Consider the following 20,467-nt stretch of genomic DNA (forward strand, 5'->3'; position numbering starts at 1 on the left):
TATAGGGAGCCTCAGTCTCCAATGCCTTCGATCCATGGCACCTAAGATCGGAAATAAATGAATGGAAGTCTATGGGGAGATTATACATACTGCACCTCAGTTTAAATGGTAAATAATGACGTGCGTTTCGACCATGTTTGTCACGTAATTTATGATTTCTTTATTTATTCATTTGAAAACACATACTTATTTGGACCACAAATCAAATGTTGCATGTGGGACGACACAGCAGAATCTGTCCATAAACCTCCTCTTTGGCCTTCCTCTCCACCTTCTGCCTGGCAGTTCCAACCTCAACATCTTCCTACCAATGTACTGGCTCCCTCTCCTCTGTACATGTCCAAACCATCTCCATCGAGCCTCTCCGACTTTGTCTCCTAAACACCTGACCACATGTGCTGTCCCTCTGATCTACTGCTTCCTGATCCATCCTGCTCACTCCCAGAGAGAAGCTCAGCATCTTCATCTCTGCTACCTCCAGCTCTGCCTCCTGCCTTTTCCTCAGTGCCACTGTTTCCAAACCATACAACATTGCTGGCCTCACCACCCTTTTGGACACTTTCCCTTTCATCCTTGCCGACACCCTTTTGTCACACATCACACCTGACACTTTTCTCCAATGATTCCATCCTGCCTGCACCCGCTTCTTCACCTCTTTCTCACACTCTCCGTCGCCCTGGACAGTACAGCTGCAGCCCGTGTGAGAGCAAGGGACAGAAACCTGTGGTGCAGCAGGACGACCTCCCTGGGAGCTGCTACCGTCCGCAGTGGCCCGTGTCCCTGCCGCGCACCGTCGTCGTGTGTGATCCGAACTGACCTGTAATCTCACGCCTCCTCGCGGTTTGACGCGGAGGTGAGGCACCACAGAGCAGCCTGCTGGGTGCCAAACACACAATTATTAGTTGAACAACAGGAGCCACCCGCGAGCCAGTGGCGTGGGGACACCCCTCTGTTGTGCTTGTGTTTCCCATATGTGTGTGTTCAATAACTCAACTCTTTGCTGCGAACAAATACTGTTTCTGTAAAAACAACAACGCCTCAGTACTCATTCATTCTGATGTTTATTTGTCTGCTACCGTGCAGTGCTGCTGCCGCGACCTGAATCCCAGCAAACAAAAAGAAGCATTTGTGGTGGTGAAATGAACAGCACAAAAGACACGTCTCACAATGTGACATCACAATTCTGCATAAATTAGAGGACTAAGGCACCTGACTCCGCAGAGGTAATATAAAACTGTACATGACAAAACATTGCAATACATTACACTATTTATTCATGAGAGTGAAAGTAGCACCGTGGAAATGAAATTCTCACTTGGAAAAAAAAAAAAAAACACAGTCGTTGGTGTAAATGCTGAAATGCGATCTCATTGCTGATGAATAGCGTGAAACTACTCGAGTACTTTAACTGGTAACTGAGTACAGAAACTCTCCCGTTGACTCCTCGACTGGAACACTCTCTGGTCTTGGCACTAAAGTCCCCACCGAACAGTTCTGATCCTCTACGTTCACTGTTCTCACATCAAGCTTCTGTGAAGTTTCAAACAGCGGATCTGTTCTCCGATGATCCCCAGCTCACAGGAAGTTGTTGGATATCTGCCGTTGGTGGTCGAACAGGTCCTCCGCTTCGGCGCTGTAGGCATCGCCTGCGAACAGAGGACCATGAGCCGAAAGGGAGATGGAGAGGGAGAGAGCGTGACCTTTACCCGCGTGACATCCGAACATGTAGACCCGGGCGCCGTCGTACTTGCATCGACACCGCATCACGTTGTTCTGGAAGTCGGACTCTGCCATGTCTAAGGAGGGGTTGACCTCCACCTGCAGACACGTCGGTATGATGTCAGTCAGGAAGGTTTGCTCTTCACACTGCAGTGTCTGCACTAGAATTCTGAAAGGTTGGTTTGAGCGCAGAAACGCTTCACAAGAGTTCAGCTGCTGTCATGGGGGAAAGTCAAGCAGGCTTCTCCAGTTTCTTCTGCAGTGGGCAGAGAGTCTGAGGTATAAGACGGCGCCTCCAAGTGGATAAACCAATGATGAGGGCTTAACACATATTCATAGAACTGAAGTTACATTCAGGTAACTATTAATTTCTGCTTTCTGTTGGCTTAATATGTATCTCAAGTTACTATTTAAATTCAAAACATGTAAGCTGGAACATGATACCTGGATCCATCTTCATCAGACCACACTTCATGTGACAGAGAAAAAAAAAAAAAAATAAATAATAATAATAATATATATATATATATATATATATACACACACACACACTCTGGATTGACAACATCAAATTAGTAAGTAACTAAGTAGTAAGTGGCAGGCGCTGTAAAGCAGCTGAGGACAACACCAAGCCTCATCACATAAAACGTGAAGCGCATGCTAACTTTATGTTGACTCGCTAACCGCGGCAGCGCCTCCCAGCTCCCCAGGAGCAATTAGGGGCTTAGCAGCGGCGCGATTAGCAGGAATCTGAGCATCTACTTTTAGAGGAATGTCAGTATATTTCAGACAGAAATGCTTTAACGGTGTGGCTTCAAGTCAGTTCGTGTGGACGGCGCTGCAGCCTCCGAGCCAAGAGTGGCACTGAGTTTCATCTGAGCCAAAAGGATTTTGGCATGAATCGTTGAGAATCATGTGGAGAGAAAAGTAAGGTGCACCCTGGAGGAGTCAGCATCACACCTCTGGTTGTTGTGCGATCACCAGCGTTTGTCTGCGTCAGCAAAACTGCAAAAGGAAGCGATCACAACATTTTGGTGCATGTCAGCTTTTGCTGACCAGAACGTTTAATCCTATCCTGGTTTCAACAGTGAGGCTACATTCAGGGTTTCAAAACCCAGTCCACATGTCTCGGGTCAGGTTAGGATTATCACATTAACCTACTGACCACTTCTTTTCCCCTAATAATCAGAAGGGGAAATGGCAGCGTTCTACTTTCAAAACAAGACGTGCTTGGTCAATAAAGCACTGAGGCCACACCCCCATGACTGCGCTTGTGCCGGGATGGAAACACCCTCCCCTGCGGCCCGTGGTAGGTACCAAATCTGTCTGCTTACAGAATGTGTCCTACCTGGCGGGGGGTGATGATGTCACATATGGCAGAATCGGTCCCACCACTTCCGGGTTTGCTGAACCGTGCTTCGTGATTGGTTGACATGTATATCGCACCAAAAGCTCCTTAGCTGACAGTTATACATACCTAAAGATAATTTTATTCTTGTGCCACAGAAACAACACTCCTTACAAGTCAACCAATCACAACATGTGGTTTGCCAAACCAGGAAGTGGTAGGTAATTGGATGAAGGTTCATACCAAATATGATACCAATCACGGCTTGTTGTTCCGCAGACCGCGGAGAAGAACATACTTGGCAACCTGACAAACATTGTATTTTGCGGATATAAATGTTACGCATGTGGTACAAACTGGCATCAAATCCTTCACTTAAACATTGCTCATTAAAACATTCAAGAAAAAAAAAGTCGTATCTGCTGACCTCATCATCCTGCGGCAGGTAAGACACATCAGTACATTTGGTACCGACACCATATCTGAGTCTTTTGAAGGATTTGCCTGTGTAGTGAGAGCTGAAACACAGGCACCAACTCTTCTTCATGCTGTGAGCGCGTTTCGCAAATGAGTTCCTGAGTGCTACTGCCACCTACAGTTCAAATCATTTCAGTTAAAAAATTTAACGTATTTAAGCACTGAAAAAAAGCACTTTACAATAAATACAGGACGATATCATGATATGAAAACTGAGTGGGATATTGTGCGATTATTTTGCAGTGCTTCTTACTTTTATACAATGAAAACACACCAGTTCTGGTTCCACTTCAGTCATGTTTGAAGGCGGGCGTAGAGAGCAACAACGAAGATGTAAGGAGTGGTGGAAGGTGTGGAGTCGCGCTGTACACATAGTTTCCGGCATCTAGTGCTGAGTCGCCTGAGGCGAGAAGCTCACCACCCGAGACAAAGTCCAGCTCTCCAGCCGGGATCAAGTCTGCAGCCAAAACCCGACTGACTTCTGAGCGGAAAGAGCTTTGTCTCGAGACAGAAGCCGCAGTGTGAAAGCGCCACAAGAGAGGATGTGTTGTGGGTGCACACGGACACATACGTGCCACCTGCCAGAATAAGAGTAACCCTGACGCCCTGGAGGATGTAATTGGGAGTCCGGCTCTCCTCAAGCAGACTGCTGTTTTCAGTTAAAGACCAGCTTAAAAACTTACATCATAGAAGCAACAAGAAAAAAACTACCACCTCCTCCAAAGCTAAATATCCAAATTGGCAGAGCAGAGACTGTCTTCACTGACAGTTTTGGAAAGTAAGTAGTGGATTTCCAGCAGCCGCCTGAGAAGCCTCGAGATTATTCTTCCAGCCTTTCCTATATGATAAATAGTATGGAGGTGCCCATGACATCACTTTCCCCTGTTATCACTCCGTAGGGAAAAAGGCATCCAGAGGTGCAGATGACAGTTTTGGGTTGGCAGGCTATCATTAGCCTGCAGCCAGGCTGGGTTGCCATGGCTAGATGTTTTCCACCCTGTCTGCCGTCGACAAGAAAAGCACCTAAATGAACTTTCCTGATGTACACATCAAACACCTCACCGCACGTTCTATAAAGTGACACCATTATATTTTTATAAACATTATAAAGCCGCTTTAATCTTTTAAGGCCGGTGACGGACGCGGCGTGTGCACGAGTGGGACTCTCATTCATAAGAATTCTGGCTCGCTCTCTTGTTACAGGCGAGCTAATGATGCTGCTTTAGCGCGGCACGGTGACACTCGCGCCGCTCGCTTCAAAGCGACTGTAATAATGTGGCTGAAAAAGCGCACGTGCGGTTCCACGTACAATAAAGCTCCTTGTCCCGTAAAAGACTGAGGCTGTGTGGCGGATTTGCAGAGCAATCAGGAGTCATCAAGCTTGAGGTGGACGTGACTCATGGGTTTAAATGTGCGCTCCTAAAAAAAGTCTGCCGCCCCGGCAGTAAAGAAGAAACACCCTGCTGCAGGAGACATGAGTGTGCATCCAAATCTTGCGCAGATTTATGAGCCACTCGACCACAAAGAGCAGCTGGGTCGTGTTATCCTGGCTACAGCTGATCCCCATGTTCGCTCAACGTACAGGCTTCTGATATATGAAGCCTCCGATGGTCTTCACAAAGTGCTGACCGACAGTTTCCTCTGTGACAGGGCAGAGTAATAGCACGTTCCTTCGCAAGCCAGACTTGATTCACTTTCCTTAAATACGCACACACCCATAAACGACCTTCACACCTGAGTGCAAGACGGCCGCGCCAAGAGCTATTTAGCTAAAATTACAGTTGTTTTTATCACAGCGTTTATCTGAATTAGATGTCATAACTCGAGCGATTTTGTTGAACTACTTCTGCTGTTTTCTTGGGGTAAGGGAAGCGCAAAAGTCCTGACCTGGAAGATGTATTCGCCAGGCCGCACATCCGTGACGTCGATCCACTGGCAGTCGATGTCGTGGCGGTAAGTGTCCCAGCAGCCCACAGAAATACCCTGCTGGCCCATGTTGTAACAGGCATATCGCTTGTGGAGACCTGGAGGTTGAATGAAAGCAGAAGAATTGCAGTAAAAATAGATTTTTTTTTTTTATTCACCAAAACAACCACATCTCACTTTCAGGTGCCCTGGTTATAAAGCAGGCATACAGTATATCACTAGGTCAGGTCTCTAGAAGGACCACAGAAGTGCATAACTCCAGTGAGTACTTGTGAGTACTAATGCTTGAGTTTCAAGGTGGACTAGTGTGCGACGGTTTTCAAAAAGGAAGACCAGATTCTCAGCGCTATCACACAAGCCACGCCCCCACAGTCCTTCCAAGTACAGAGCACATACTCAAGTCAACCGAAGTGGAACCAGGAAGCAGTGAAAGCTTGGCTTCAGTGTCTAGTTGATGGCAAAGTCGTCAGAAAGCATGAGGTGTGTGTGGACCCCTGCACTGAACCACCTACTTGGCAAAAGGCTATGTTGAATAGAACCATCTGATCAATTGACATGAGGCTCAAGCAAGATCAAGCAAGAGTCTACTGTGAGTCTACACTAAAGTTGTCTGTGCTAGACAATTACGGGGCAGATCTCCTGGAGTTCCTGGAAAGCAGGTCATAGGTGACAGGCTTTAGACCATCAGTGAAGGAGGAAAATGGTCAGAGGCCCACTTAATGTTACAGAGAACTGATAGTAGAAGAGTCTGTCTGACTGACGACAGCATAATCGCTGTGACCTCTGACAGTAGAGGGCGCTGGTGAGAAGGATGGTGAGGAGTTGCAGTCCTCAGCAGTGAGCTCAGAGAGGCAACAACATAAAAATGAAGTTTGCGATGAGTCAGACATTAGGCGAGGCCCTCTAGTGGTCACACGCTACCATTACCTTCAGGGCAGTAGGTGTCCTCCAGACAAAAGCTGGCTTTGTGACCTTCAGCCACTTTGGTGCCGTTAAGGGTCAGCAGGTCGTAGTGGGTGAACACCTCGATGCTGTGGTAGTGCCTAGAAAACGCAATAAACAAGATGAGCACGTAAAGACTTTTCACTCTCAAGTTCACCCCACGAGCATTTTTCTTGTCATGAAGCTGCACTATGTCCAGTACCAGAAGGTCTCTGTGCTGCCTGTAGACGTCAGTATGCAATGAAAGGATTCCAAAGAAGGAAACCTACTAACCAGCGTGTGGGTCATGAGCTGGCCATTGGCCCACTACGAGGGTGGAATTGAACCAGATGAAATAAAGATGAAACCTTGCTGATCTGGGCCACACAGGCTTGTCAGCTGGACTCGTTCCCATTACGTGCCGTGGTTGGTTTTTATTGGCCGTGGAAAGCGACCTAGCTGGTCTGTGGCTCACCAGCAACCCTTGGATGCCCATGACCCTGACTGTTTACCATCCATTCTTCAGAAGAGTGGGCGGAATTGCAACAAGTCACTCTGCCATTCAGTCTATAGACGTACACAATTACATACACAAATGTGTACTCATCTCCAGTGACTAGTTACCAAAGACAGTCTCCCACAGCAGAAGCTTCTGGCACTGAGGAACAAAGCATATGTTTGCTGGTTGTAGAGGTAGTGATTTTGGCTGCAAGAAAAGACTGAGCTGTGCCCTTTTTCTCATTTTAGGATGTAAACCCACAACCACTGAGATAAGAAGTTACAAGCAGCTAACCAATGAGGTCCGTGTTTATTGTAAACATTGCCCTCTTTGGGTGAAGGCAGGCTCGTGTTTACTGCATCAAATAACAGGCTTATGCAAGTTACGAGCCCAGAGGACGAAAATATTCCGCAGTAACCATTTGTGAAACTGAATTTTCGAGTCATCGTTTGTGGTAGATTTGGGGTGAGACTTGGTTCGTTTGACAGGAAAAAGACTTCATGGTGGTGCTGAGATATGTACATGTGGCGATCTGACCTGTGACACTGGTGCCAGGTCCAGCTCTCTCTGCTGGCCCGGGGTCTGAAATCCGCCCGACCGAGGTTCATGATGCGGGAGGAGAAGCGAAGCAGGCGGCGGTGTCCGTACGGCCAGTTCATCCTGGCTGCTGAGGAGGACAGACAGTTCTCTTCGTTGGCGCAGGTCAGCAGATGGAGCGGCCGGTCCTCCAGGTAGGCTGTCTCCTGGACAAGCTGGGCATCCAGGACCAGGTCAGGAGCAGCTGTCGGAATACAGAAGTCTAGTTTAGTAAGGTTCGACAGCACCCAAACTGGAGACCCTCTTACTCTCTTCTTAGTCTTATATTATACATTAATAATGTGCGTATATTCAGTTATTTTGGAAGTGATATAAACAATCTTCCTCACAGGCAAAACAAAGACCATGCTTGTATATTTATTCACTTTGTCATTTCTTTATGACTAAACCTTCATACTAAGATGTCTTTAATTTCTGTCTCAGCTTATGATTTTTCTCCTGAAGTGCTCTGGCGTATTGGACTTTACTTCCCTCGATCTACCTTGTCTTGGCTTCAGCCTCCAGATACTGGCTCCGGACATGGGAAGGCCAAAAACAACGCTTTCCTCTATTTGTTCAACTACACACGTGTGTAAGTATGTGTGAGTGTGTAAGTCCAGCCTTCCCCCACGCGTAAATTGGACATTTTTTTTGCCTCACTCTCCACACAGGTGACTCCAGCAGCTCGGCCGTCTCCTCCTCTGGGACAGTAGACGTGTGTGTTCCTGCGACACTGCTGGATGGACATCTCAGTGCCGATACAGTGGGTTCCACTGAGAACCACGTCCCTGGCATCGCTTGAGCCGGGCCAGTACCAAGTCTCCTGCAGGGAACACACGCCACAACAGTTAAAGCCCTGCAGCCAGAAACTCCCACACATGCAAAGCTAGTGTTTCTCATAGAATCACTATGCATTTTCCACTCTTCACGATTTATAAAACTACCAGTTAAACGTTCCCAGCAGTCCCTTTAAATGACCTGCCCTTTCCATGCACAGTTCTATTTCCATCTTGTTTGCGCTGAGAATTTCTGCCGATCTCTCCTCGCCTCACGTTCCCTCTTTTTATTTTCAGTGCACTGGAAGTGGACGTTTGCGAAGCCTGTAATTACCTCAGGCCTCAGTAATAACACAGCGCGGGCTCAGCAACAACAGGCCGGACAGAGAGAGAAAGTACGTCGAAAAAAAAGACCATAAAAGCGGAGGACGAAACTTGTGTAACACTTTGTTCAGTTATTCACCTGGTGAGCAGTGGAGGCGAATCCTAACCCCAGCTGGCGACAGACAACCATGGCTTCATTGATTCCCCAGTTCTCACTGCAGACGGACCCCCAGCGCTTCTCTCCGCCCACCTCCATCAGGACCTCAACTCGGCCCTCGGAAGACCCACGGCCTCCAGCTAGACGCACCTGAAAGTGTCAGAAGGAACAACTTAAAACAGGCGTTCTCGATCGCACTCCTTCTATTGCTTCCTTACCGTAGCTCGCAGGCCGACGTTGGGAGTGTTGCAGCGGACTGCCACATCCTGGTTGTGTTTACACGTGTACAGTGGCACTGGTCTGTACTGACACTCCGTGATGGACTTCTCTCTGCCTGTGCACTGGACACTGTTCATGTGGATCGGACCGGTGCCTACAGATGGAGAACGATCGCAGCTGACTGAGCTGCTCACATGCAAACACTCAGGGTTCAAAAGAGTCTGTTGAACCTCACGACTTCGTGGCCACGCTTGTCCACAGTGTGAAATTAAAAGCTCAGAGAAGATCCTGACCTCTGATGTGGCTCTGAACTGGAGCCTAGTGAATGATCTCTCTTAAAGGACAGCACAGCCAGAGCTATACAGCGCTCTGGGGTCCGACACTATTAAGACACCAAAATGTCCAAATGAAGGAAACACGTTTGCTGTATATTTGGTGCCTGTGTGTGGCCGGTGCCAGAGCCCAATAAAGCCCTATAATTTGGCTGTAAATACTCAATGATGTCACAAGTCTGGATTTAGGTCACTTTGGTGCAACTTTGCCACCCACGACTCTTGAAAGGTACATTTTCCTCTTCAAACTTTTCAGTCCAGAACAACTTTTTATAGGCTTTTTGTAGCATTGCCATCAAATGTTCCTTCAGCAGGACACACACAAAAGACCACGACATGAAACAGATTTGAGTCGCTTGTTACAGAGCTTCAGCCTTCATGTGAATTCATATGAAGCAATATCTTTATGTTCACACCATCTAATCTAAATACACTGGATTACATTCATAAGCTGTGCCTTTATCATTCATTCATTCACTCACACCTAAAGACAATTTATGGGTCTCAATCAACCTCTGTATGTTTTGGACTGTGGGAGGAAACTGGAGTGCCCAGATTAAACCCATGCAAGCACGACGTAATTTGGCCCAGGCGAAGCTGAATTTGTTGACCACAATACTTTCCTAGAACAAGGAGACACTTGGAGACATGCTTTTTGCGAGGAGGGCGTCTGGGCGTCTGCAAAACATGATGCCTGATGCCGCCATATACCGGCATAATCTGGCGGCCAAGCTCCAGTCGAGAATAGGGCGTCCATTTTTCCATGTTTTGCAGACGCCCTCCTAGCTAAAAGTCTGCTCGGCGATAAGGTTAGGAGTTCAGTCACCGAGTGGAGACAAGAACCGCTGCCACATATCATCCAGAGAGGTTAGACCCAAGCAAGGCTTTTGGAATTTTCTCAGGTGAAACCATCATGACTGAAACAAATTGTTAAGGTGAGGAGGGATGGTTCCTATCCCAGCAAGAGGTGCCCTTCTGGGGTCAGCAGTCCAACTGCTCTCAACTACGGACAATTTAGAATCGTTGATCAATCTTTGGACAGTGAGAGGAAACCATAGTGCCAGCAGGAAACAAGCACTGGGTGAACACAAACTCCAGAAAGAAAAGACCCAACCCTCGAGCTGGAAATAGAAACACTGAGATTTTGTTTGAATTCAGGTTGACTTTAATATAATGTGTCTGGTCTGGTGGAGACATTGTCGGAGTCTAATGTCACAGGCTTTTAAATCAAAAAGATTACACACGTGTGAGTCCAGACAGCCATTACTGTCGTGTCAATGAGGTCACTCGTGTTCATTATATGAACTGACTGTAGCACCAGCTCTAACTGGTCTAAAATCTGAATCAGCCACAAGACTGCGTTTTGACATTTTGCCTGTGGCCTATATTATTTTAACATCCACCATTGCACCTACTTTAACAGCGCCCTAAATGTTACAGTCTGTTTCCATGAATGAATTGAAGGACATGGTCTGTGCTGAGATAATGGCAGGAAATGAATGAGATTACAGAGCACGGTCAGAAAAAAAATAATGGCACTAACTACTTGTGTGAATGTTGTGTTTACTTCCAAGCAAAATGTGTTTTTGTTGGACACTTTCATGGCTACATTTCCCAGCCCACAACAAAAGCCCAGATAATCTTCTGGATGTTTGTTCCTGCTCACGCTTGAGTGCCTGACATCAAAGCTGTGTGAAATGTTCACATCCCATATGTTTGTTTTGACCACAGCGCGTGCCACTGTTTGGACCGCTGGGACATCGCAGCTCAGTTTACTCTGGTGTAATTGGTCATGGGTCGAAATCCTCAGTAAGCAGAGACGTAAACATTTTTTCTGGGTTTATTTGAGTACGGTGTCCATGAATCAAGACGAGTTTTTAAACAGGCATTTATCTTGGAACATGTTTAGTCTGAATAGACGAGGTTGATCACAGAGACTTTTTGAATAGGCAGGTGTCTTGTGTCTGTCGTGGTTCATGTGTCGTGTTGCTGTGGCCTCTCACCTTGTCCCAGCTGAGCCCTGGTAAGTGCCTCCTTGGCCGTCCCGAAGCCCAGCTCCCTGCAGACCACGCTGGCAGCAGTGATGTCCCACAGGTGATCACACACGGTTCCCCACTTCCCCTCCTTCAGCACCTCCACACGACCCTCGCCCAGACGGGGCCCGGCTTTGAGTCGCACGACAGGCTGCAAGAAACCCACATTCATTGCGAGATATTTAGACCCAAATTTAACCAACTGGAGACTCACCGGTACCGTGGGGGGGGCAGGTGCTCTGCCGTAGCGGGAGAACTGGGATCCAGGGACGCAGCGGACCACTGCATGCATGCCTCCATGGCATGGTGAGGCACTCCTGGGGATGGACAGCTGAGTCTTGCACTGGGACAAGGAGATCTCGTTGCCCTGGCAGTGCACCTTCTCCACCCAGTAGGCCTTTTTACTGGTCAAGGCCCGCAGTCTTCGTGGAAGCAGACACATTTCAGTCACATTATCTGTCATACTGATCATGTAATGATAAAATTGAATAAGAAAATCACTCATGTTGTTTTACCTTGATGACGGATCAGCCATCTTTGAGTCCCAAAGTTTCCTGAAAAGAGATTAGACATTGGGATATGTATGGAATGCATTTGTCCAGTATCAGTTCCCTTTGAATAAATGATCATTTAGTCATATTCTGTCCACGAAATCATGATACAAACTGTCAGTCCTTTGTCTTGTGTGATGAAAAACATTTTCACAATTCTCTCTCCTAAAATGGTTGTTTTTCTTTGCCTTATTGAAAATGTCACTAATACTTTGACCGTTTAAGAATTTGTTGATGGTCCCTAACTCATGCCTGGGTGTAGCATTAGCGCTGCCTGTGAGAGTGTGTCCGCGATCAGTGAACCCTAATGGGGACGCAGAAGTGGACGCCGCCACCAATACCAGAGCGGATGTCCGTCCAATATCCAACTATTTTCTCCACGGTGTTTCACCGAGGCACCAGCGCAGCAGGAGACCTGCATGTGTTGATGTGAACCAAGGCAGCAACTGCGTCAGAGAACCTATGAGGACCACTCCATGTAATAAAATAAAACTCAGAGGTGACTAGTGTCATTATCAAAGGTTTCCTGTATTAAAAATAGCTTTAAAACTTCGCTCGTGAACCACAGTCCACCACACTCTCCACGGCTGTCACACGCGGGTGTCGGCTGTCAAACACCGCAGAGGTACGATAAGTTATTGTCCATCCCTTATTTCACAAAAACAGCAGTAAACTCTCACTCCGCTGGGAAAATCACAGCTTTCTTCAGCTCTAATGCTCCCTGCAATAAGCGCACAGGAGAATCCTGGCAGTGCAGACACATGAGGAGAGAATAAAGGTCGAGTGAGTGAAGGCAGAATAAGGGACCTGCTCGACACTGTGATCGCACACAACAGGAATTTTAAACAACATGATGAAAATGTTGAATTCAATAAGAAGACTGGCTCACAAAAGCAGTCTGGAAAGTGTCTGTAAGACAGAAAGGAGTGTTACCATGCTGACAAAATGTGACTTGACTGAGTCACATGATGATGAATGACCAGACTCGGTGTGAAACTTAAGCCATTTTCCCTCTCTGTAGCGATGACATTTTATCACAAGAGGCGCCGCTTGTGATTTACCTGCAGAACTGTTTGGAGCAGATCCTCAGTATGGCCACGAAGGGTTGCTAAGCTGGTGAGATGGTAAAAGAGCGGTAGTTCGCAAGGAGGATGATGTTGAGCAGAAGGAGGAGGTGGTGACTTTGGCCCATATAATTGCCAGCTCTGCTCGACTATGTCTGCAGTGTGGTTAGGCAGTAGCATGTTAACTCACACACAGCAGACAAGCAAATATGCACGTGCGCATCCACTTTCCCTGCCCTGCCTGGGCTTAAACAAAGCCCTTTAAACCTCTTGTCTTAATTAATGAGCGCGTGCTGGGTAGCAGGGTGATGTCAGAAGAAAACCTCTGTTAACTGGCCAGCGTTTATAAGCAGTCGCACGACTTCAGACAGACAGGGAACCGCTGCCTCCCAGGCGCTGCAGGATGCAAGACAGCTATCCTTTCACCGAAAATCGCTTGACACAGCAGACAGGTTCTGACCCGATTAGTAAATCCTCTCAACCAGCTTCTTTTGTCGTATGCCAGGTTTTTTTTTTTTTTTTTTGGACCACGCAATAGCATAAGCCACAGTGGAGAGAGGAGTTGACTTTCTGGAGATAACCTGTCATTATCCTGCATGACTGCAAAGCTGCCTGGCTGGAACACTTGGCTCACTCAGGTTGCCACACCGACTCGGCGCAGACAGAAAGATCCTTCTCCTGCAACTTAAGGGGTCGTAATGATGCACTTTCCATCAAATGTGGGCTTTAACATAATTGCCTCCAAGACAGGAGTCTGTTGAAACAGCAGCCATGGGAGGTGAGACGCAGATGAAGAGTGAGCTATGCGAAACTGAATCAAAAGTAACATGAAGAGTATTTTAACATCTGGTAAGAGGGAGAGACAAAGGCAGTGTCAGTAAAAACAACCACAGGGAGTGCTGACACAGCAGCGGGGGTGAAGCAGGTTCATGTGGGACAACTCAGCCAGAATTAGATGCTCAATAGAACACAAAGCCATATAAGAAGGGTTCTTTTGGACATAAAACCAGGCTCTACCAACTCCTTTGTCTTGTGTCTTGCTTATTAAAAAAGGTTCTGGGTGGTCTTGTATTGGACATGTAGCACATTACTGGAGAGAATCCATGAAAGACAGACTGTTTATAAAACTCAAAGGCAAATTTGTATTTCAATTGAAATTTCAAACGAAGTGAAACTGCTTCAGAAAAGATGGAATACAATGTTGTAAAGATGAAAGTCACTGACTCCCTCCTGGTTTAGCAATGTGAAGCAAAGAGTTGTAAACAGAAGGGCCACATTTTTTTCCTTTGGGCTCAGCAGCTAATTTGATCGGAGCATATCTGCGACTGTTCCACTCTTTTAGGTCAAATTCCCGTATGTTTGGTACCAGAAGTTGTGACTCACTCCAGCGCACTACTTTCCTTTGATACGACAAGCAACAGACATCCAATGTTATGCTGCTGACAGAGAGTTCTTGAAAAGAAAGAAGGAAATGGCAATACATTTATTTAGACTTTACTTAACTTTTATCTTCTTTGGAGTTCAAATAAAATCTATTATTTTTTTTATGATATTTAGACATGGTTTTATTATATTTTGAATTTTATTAAGTTTTTCAAATTTTCTTATCAGTTTGCATCGAGGGTATTTTTTCCTTTGTTTCTTAAGTAAATTTGATGAACATGACTTGCACCTGGTTCTGCTGCTGGTTGGACTTATATCTTTGCAATGATCACATGATTTCATGTTATTTCACAAGGTTGTGGTTTGTTTACGTGTGAGTAGATTAAATATGGTTAGCGACTACAAATGAAATCAAGAGTCATGAATCAGTTCTATTACTTGAATGGGCCCCGGGCCCATTTGTTCTGGGAAAGGTGGATCCCGAGATCAAAAAGGTTAAGAACCTCTGCACTAGATGACCCTGAGGCTTACAGGTGCCAAACTCAAAGCCTGGGGTGCCAATGCAGACTCTTTATGAGGCCTGCCAGCTCTTACACACAGTACACATAGTTGAAAACAACATCAAATACGAGTTCACCAGAGCATGTCGCTATCAGGACCTATAAAGATGAGTGTTTGAGCTTTGCTCCTCTGGAAAAATCTGGAAAAAGGTAGAAGGAAATGAGATGACAGAAGAAGGTTTGTGTTGGGGAACTAACCAAGTGGGTCTCGGCATCTTTAGATTTATTAACAGGAATCAAGGACCAAAACACAAGCCACACAGAAAAATTAGTCCAAACACACAAACATTACCAGCGCTTCACTATTGGAGATGGCAGGGATGCAAAAATGTCCCGTCGGTTCATCTCCCACATAGACGTGTCGGGTTTACTCAGAAACAAGCAAACATTCTTCGGTTGGGTCAATGTGCGGCGCAGATTTTCGTAGAATTGAAATGTGGCATTTATTCTGGCATCAGAGTTGATCTGAGCTGTCTGTGTTGACGTTGAAATCCACATGGGATACAGGTTTCAAACAAGTTTATATGACACCACTCCCAAAGGTGATAAGACATAGTATCATCTGGCCAGTGGGAAGCGCTGCAACTATTCAGTGTAGAACACAAGGCAGCATTATTGGTGACACGGAGAGACCATCGGTGGTCAGTGCAGATGTCCTGGTAGCCAAGCTGTAAAAAGCCCTCTGCGGGCAGACAGATGGACACACATAGAGCCCAGTGTTTTTTAGGCGCACAAGTGTGTTGTGTTGTCTGCGTTTAAACTTGTGTGCACACGTGGAGTACGGTTTATGTAGGTGCTGTTGCTGTGAGGCTGGTGGGAGGGATGTACCCGTATGTGTGTGTTGAGGTTCTGATGGTATGTACTTAAGGGCTTTGAAGGTCTGCGGAGGTGCTTGGGGGGTATTTAGAGCTCAAGATAGACTTGAGAGTCGGATTCATCCTCATAAACCATCAGAACATGAGTAAATGACTCTGCTCCTGTGTCTCTTCGACAAATATAGCTGGAAATGCAAACCTGTCTACGGTAAGTACCAATGAAAAATGCATTGTTGGTTTAATGGATTAAATCCCACGAAGACGGTTATTTCCATGTGACTCACTGAGCTGCTGTCAGAGCGTGAAATCTCTTGTACTCCACTTGATCGCAAGGATCTTGGTAAGCAAGTTTGGCGGTGCTGATTTTTAGAACTTCCTTTTGGGTTTTGGTGAAGTAGATCATCCTGCAACAAACTGCACCAGCAAAGGAGAACCTGTATTTGGTGCTGATCAAGGACTACGGCTAGACCTGGGCAAAGTGTGGCTTGGGGGCCATATGCGGCCCGATGCCTGTGTTTTTGTGGCCCGTTTGACATCAGACTAAAATTATAATAATCATTTTTTGTTTGTTTGTTTTGTTTTTCTCCTTTAGTCACCACCACCACTTCAGCAGTAAATATCACACGTTCATATCTTCTTTTCACTGGCCATTTTGTGTTTTTCCTGTTCCTCAAAATACATTGAAGGAATACTGAAAATATATTTTGAAATAAAATGCCTTTAAATCTTGAAAGACTGGTCCTTAGTTGATTTATATTCAAATTAAGTGCATATAAAATGAAATATTTCAAAAGGTTTCATGGCGTATTTACACTATTAAGATCCTCAGTTGCATTTCATTTCCATAGGTTCATTTTGTCCTTGTTGCTAAAGTACATATTTGGGATTTTTTCCGTCACGTTTTGTAGTCATCGCTGTCTTTCTTTTGATGGTGGCCCCTCACAACCGTTACAGTTTCTAATGTGGCCCTTTAGAAAATGTAATCGCCCACCTCTGGTCTAGGCTGATGACAGCGCCGGCATATAGTAGAGCGAAGATTGGCCCCAAAAACATCTTCCCAATGGTGCTACAGTAAACTTGATTCTGTGCGTCCACGTGTGCTGAGAGCAGCACGGGCATTTGCCACTACGGCTCACACCCTCAACCTGCTGGTCCCAGCTCTTCTCCTCTAGCTCATGCCGCTTTAGGCTCCTCCCACTTTAGGTGATGCTTTGTGGACAGCACTTTTTTTAGCCAGTAATAGTAAACAGTTGATAGATTTTTAAAAATGTGGTTGTTGAGTCTTTCCAGTAGTTTTTTTTAATTATATGAAATTAAACGCGATGTAAGAGATCTTTCATGAGCAGACACACTCCATGAGTTCCTGTGACATTAATAACATGGGGGCCTAAAATATCAGGCCTGTACGGACACGTCAGGCCATTTGTGGTGGAACTAACAGCATCTGCGGCCAACCTCAACTACAGGGGGCACGGAACAAAAGTCTGGACACAAGCCTGCCTAATGCGCTGGCTACCAGGGCACCACACTTTCCCATCCTTTCTCAACCACACACACACACACACACACACTGTTTGATCTAGACTCAGTGACTTCCACAGAAATACCTGTAGGCATTTTGGTCGAATCCTTCGGCTGATGGGAACCCTAACATGCCACAAGCGACACGGCTGCTGCGGAGGTCCCAACCTTGGCTGCACACGTGACGCCATCTCCCAGCATGCTTCACTTCCAGCACTCCCTCCGACACCAGGCCGCCATGATTGCTGGAGAGCACAGGCCTGAGACGGGCCTCCTCCAACTGGGTCCATTCAGACCCCTGTGCAACACAAAGGAGAGATCACAAATGACTGGCAAGCTTTTGGTAAAAGGTGTGACAGACGCTTCTCTAGCTGATACCATCTAACTCACGTGAGAGTGAAACATATCGTGAAGAGCAAAACCCAGATGAGGTGATAAGAGGCCCTGTTGTGTCTGTAATCATCTCCTTTACAATTGAAGCAGGAAGTCAATCACCAGAAAAGAGTGTTGTTTATGGTGCCATTAAGATTTCAGTCATTACAGGAATCACTAACCAAACAACGTCAAAAAAACCCCACAAAATAACCAAGCGTTCTTCCAAAGAATTGGGCCTGTTTGTTTCAATCGATGCTATGGGACAGTTTTGGTTCTTCAGTGAAACATACAGTAACCACCGATCCAATGAGACGTTTGGGTACCCGAGTGATGGATCATAGAGTGAACAATACCCTGTGTGTGAATATGAAAGTGTGTCAAAGTGTGTTGGTTTTTACCTGACTTGAGTGAGTGTTTGTGTCATGGTCCATATCAGGGTAGACCAACTCAGGGTCAACGTGGTTCCCGCTGAGACTGGCAGGCTGAGGACGGCGATCCGGTGGGGGCTGGGAGCGTGGCTGTGACTGCCTGTTCTCTTGCGTCTCAGCCTCTCTTCTCGAGGTCTCCTGTCTCTGTCTGTTGCTCCCTCCAGTTGCCAGACTCGACGGAAGCTGGTGTCCTTGCGGCAGCCCGGAATTGGTTGGCTGGCTGGGTCTGGAGGTGACCCGATTCCGCCGCAAGATCTGGATCTCGTGACCGTTCTCCTGGGGTGAAAGTCTGCTCTGACGGGAGTTTGTGGGGTTGCGATGGAGAGCGATCTGATGGCCTCTTCCTAGAGAGGAGGAGATGTGGTTTGGGGGAGACTGAGGGCGTGGGTTTCTTTCTCTTGGCTGGCTTCTGGAGGGCGATGTGGAGTGAGGCTCCTCTGCTGGGGGAAACCCTGGCCTCCTCTGAGGGCTGCATACGACACCAAGGTCCTCTGCATGGGTGCAGTCGTTGATGCCCCAACCATTGGACTGACATTCTGCAATGGAAAGCTCTGAGCCCTTGCAGCGCACATTGTCAAGCCAGATCCGACCTGGACACAGAGATCACAACATGGCCTTAGATCAAAAGTAGGCAGCCAAGAGCGGGTTCACAGACTGACAGTACCTTGTCCTTCACCGTACTTGGCGCTGTGCGCCCAGGTGAAGCTCCGCTCGAAGCCCAGCTGGCGGCACAATACGTTGGCCAAGTTCAGGTCGACCTCATCATCGCACACTGTTCCCCACTCGCCATTGTAGAAAACCTCTACACGCCCCTCGTGTGAACTGCGGTGGCCCATGCCTGCCAGACGTACAAGCACCTCCTGGGCAAACAGCGGCGCGGGACAGAGGGGAAGCATCAGGAGGAGGAAATGGAATAGGGAGGTGAAGCCCAACATCCTGGATCATGAAGACAAGAGGAGAAGATGTTTTCAAACAACGCAACACTAGACTCCAGCAGTGCTTCTCATTTATTTTCTCCGCCATCTCTGAAAGTGATTTGAAGTATTTGTCTATGGAATTATTTTAAGTCAGCATAACATTGTATCCTTGTTAACATTAAAGAAAGAAAAAAGAAAGTAATGTAGATCAACTTACAATAAAGAATAACTTTATAAACATTGTTTTTGTAACAGAAAAGACTTAAAGTGCATCAATTCGCCAAGAGTTATGTCGCAACTAGATATCTTTTATAAAAATGTACTTTAATTGCAGAGTAGTCCACATAAACAAGGCACTTTTTTCAAGAAAGTAACTTTTCAGGACTTGCTGTTTTGTGTCCTCAATTTATTATTATATACAACTGCGAAAGTAATAGGTATAATTGAAGTAGTTATTTTTTTAATAAATAAATGAGAAACAGGTGAGATATGGTTATGTGTAAAGAGTCCAAATATTTTACTTTGAAATCCCAGGATGGAACCTTGCCATCTCTGATGTCACACTCACTGGTTGATAGCTTTAGGCTACATACAAAGATCACCACAAAAATGTCAAAAATCTATAACCCTTGAAAACATATCATTACAGTCTGATCTTCTTTCACTCACGGCACATTCCATGGTGTAAACGCAACGATTGACTGATGTCTTAAGCATCACGCAAAGTCAGAGCCATTCAGCGGACACGGCCAGCCCGAGAGGCAGTGGGACCCGCGGTCTTTCGCTCTGAACGTTGTAATAACCAGAGCTAAAAGTAGCTGCTCCATCCAGCCAACGGAAACTTTGGCTTTCCGCAAACCCTCAAGCTTTGCTGCATGTATTTAGCGTACAGACACAGAGAGCAAATAAACACCACCATAAAAACGTTCTCACACATAAATAAAGCATCAAGTTTGCATGTTTGGCAGACATTTTTGGTTAACAGGCGATGATGAATTCATCTTTGTTCCTTCGGCCCTAAAATTTTTACTTGCGAAACAGCAGGAAAACAATTAAGAAGAGAAGTGACTTAACAAATTGGTGTAATTTTTTTTTATCATTATGGTTAGCGAGCACAATAAAAATGAAGTTAGAGTGTTGGCAGACTATTCAGGTGAATCTGGTTGTTAAATTCAGAGTCAGTGAGGTCACACAGATGCAAGAATAAAAGGAAGCGAGGGGAGCTGAAAAGAAAAGTAAGCTTCACTCACCTCATCTGTTGATCTCAGCCTCGGGTCGCTGGGAGAAAGAGGGAAGAGAGAGCTCTGAGGGAGAAAGAAGGCAGTTGAATTTGTCCCGATGAGTCTCTATTCTCCTCATCTCCCTCCCTCTTTCTTTTTCTGTCACTCCCTAACATCAGCTGCTTTCTCCATCCCTCCCTCATTTACTTTCTCCGGCTTTTCATCTGGTTGCTTTGTCCATCAAATATCGCCCATTAAAAGTCTAGAGGAGGAAAATAGATGCGACAAATGAGAAGCCGACACATCATAAATCGACTTCTTTCCAT

General features: G+C 46.2%; 1 protein-coding gene across 1 annotated transcript; it reads right to left on the bottom strand.

The window, feature by feature from the left end:
- Positions 1-1,064: 1,064 nt before the first annotated feature.
- LOC128754200 (lysyl oxidase homolog 4-like) lies at positions 1,065-20,251 on the bottom strand. The gene is made up of 15 exons (XM_053856653.1): positions 20,172-20,251; positions 18,669-18,940; positions 17,975-18,594; positions 17,288-17,499; positions 11,823-11,861; positions 11,522-11,729; positions 11,278-11,458; positions 8,942-9,096; positions 8,706-8,873; positions 8,127-8,289; positions 7,428-7,671; positions 6,398-6,513; positions 5,432-5,568; positions 1,707-1,818; positions 1,065-1,646 (listed from the first exon to the last, which is right to left on the bottom strand). The coding sequence occupies exons 1-15, from the start codon at positions 20,174-20,176 to the stop codon at positions 1,576-1,578; spliced, it is 2,703 nt and encodes a 900-aa protein (XP_053712628.1). The 5' UTR covers positions 20,177-20,251; the 3' UTR covers positions 1,065-1,575.
- Between the last annotated feature and the right edge of the window lie 216 nt (positions 20,252-20,467).

The sequence above is a fragment of the Synchiropus splendidus genome, chromosome 2 (assembly GCF_027744825.2).
Source record: "Synchiropus splendidus isolate RoL2022-P1 chromosome 2, RoL_Sspl_1.0, whole genome shotgun sequence".
NCBI classification, from domain to species: Eukaryota; Metazoa; Chordata; class Actinopteri; order Syngnathiformes; family Callionymidae; genus Synchiropus; species Synchiropus splendidus.

Bases quoted from the DNA above. Each gene is read 5' to 3' on its own strand.
- LOC128754200 (XM_053856653.1), bottom strand. The intron at 18,595-18,668 runs GTACTGTCAGTC...CTCTGTGTCCAG, and splicing joins CAAGTACGGTGAAGGACAAG to GTCGGATCTGGCTTGACAAT. The intron at 11,862-17,287 runs GTATTTCTGTGG...ATCTCTTTTCAG, and splicing joins TTCGACCAAAATGCCTACAG to GAAACTTTGGGACTCAAAGA.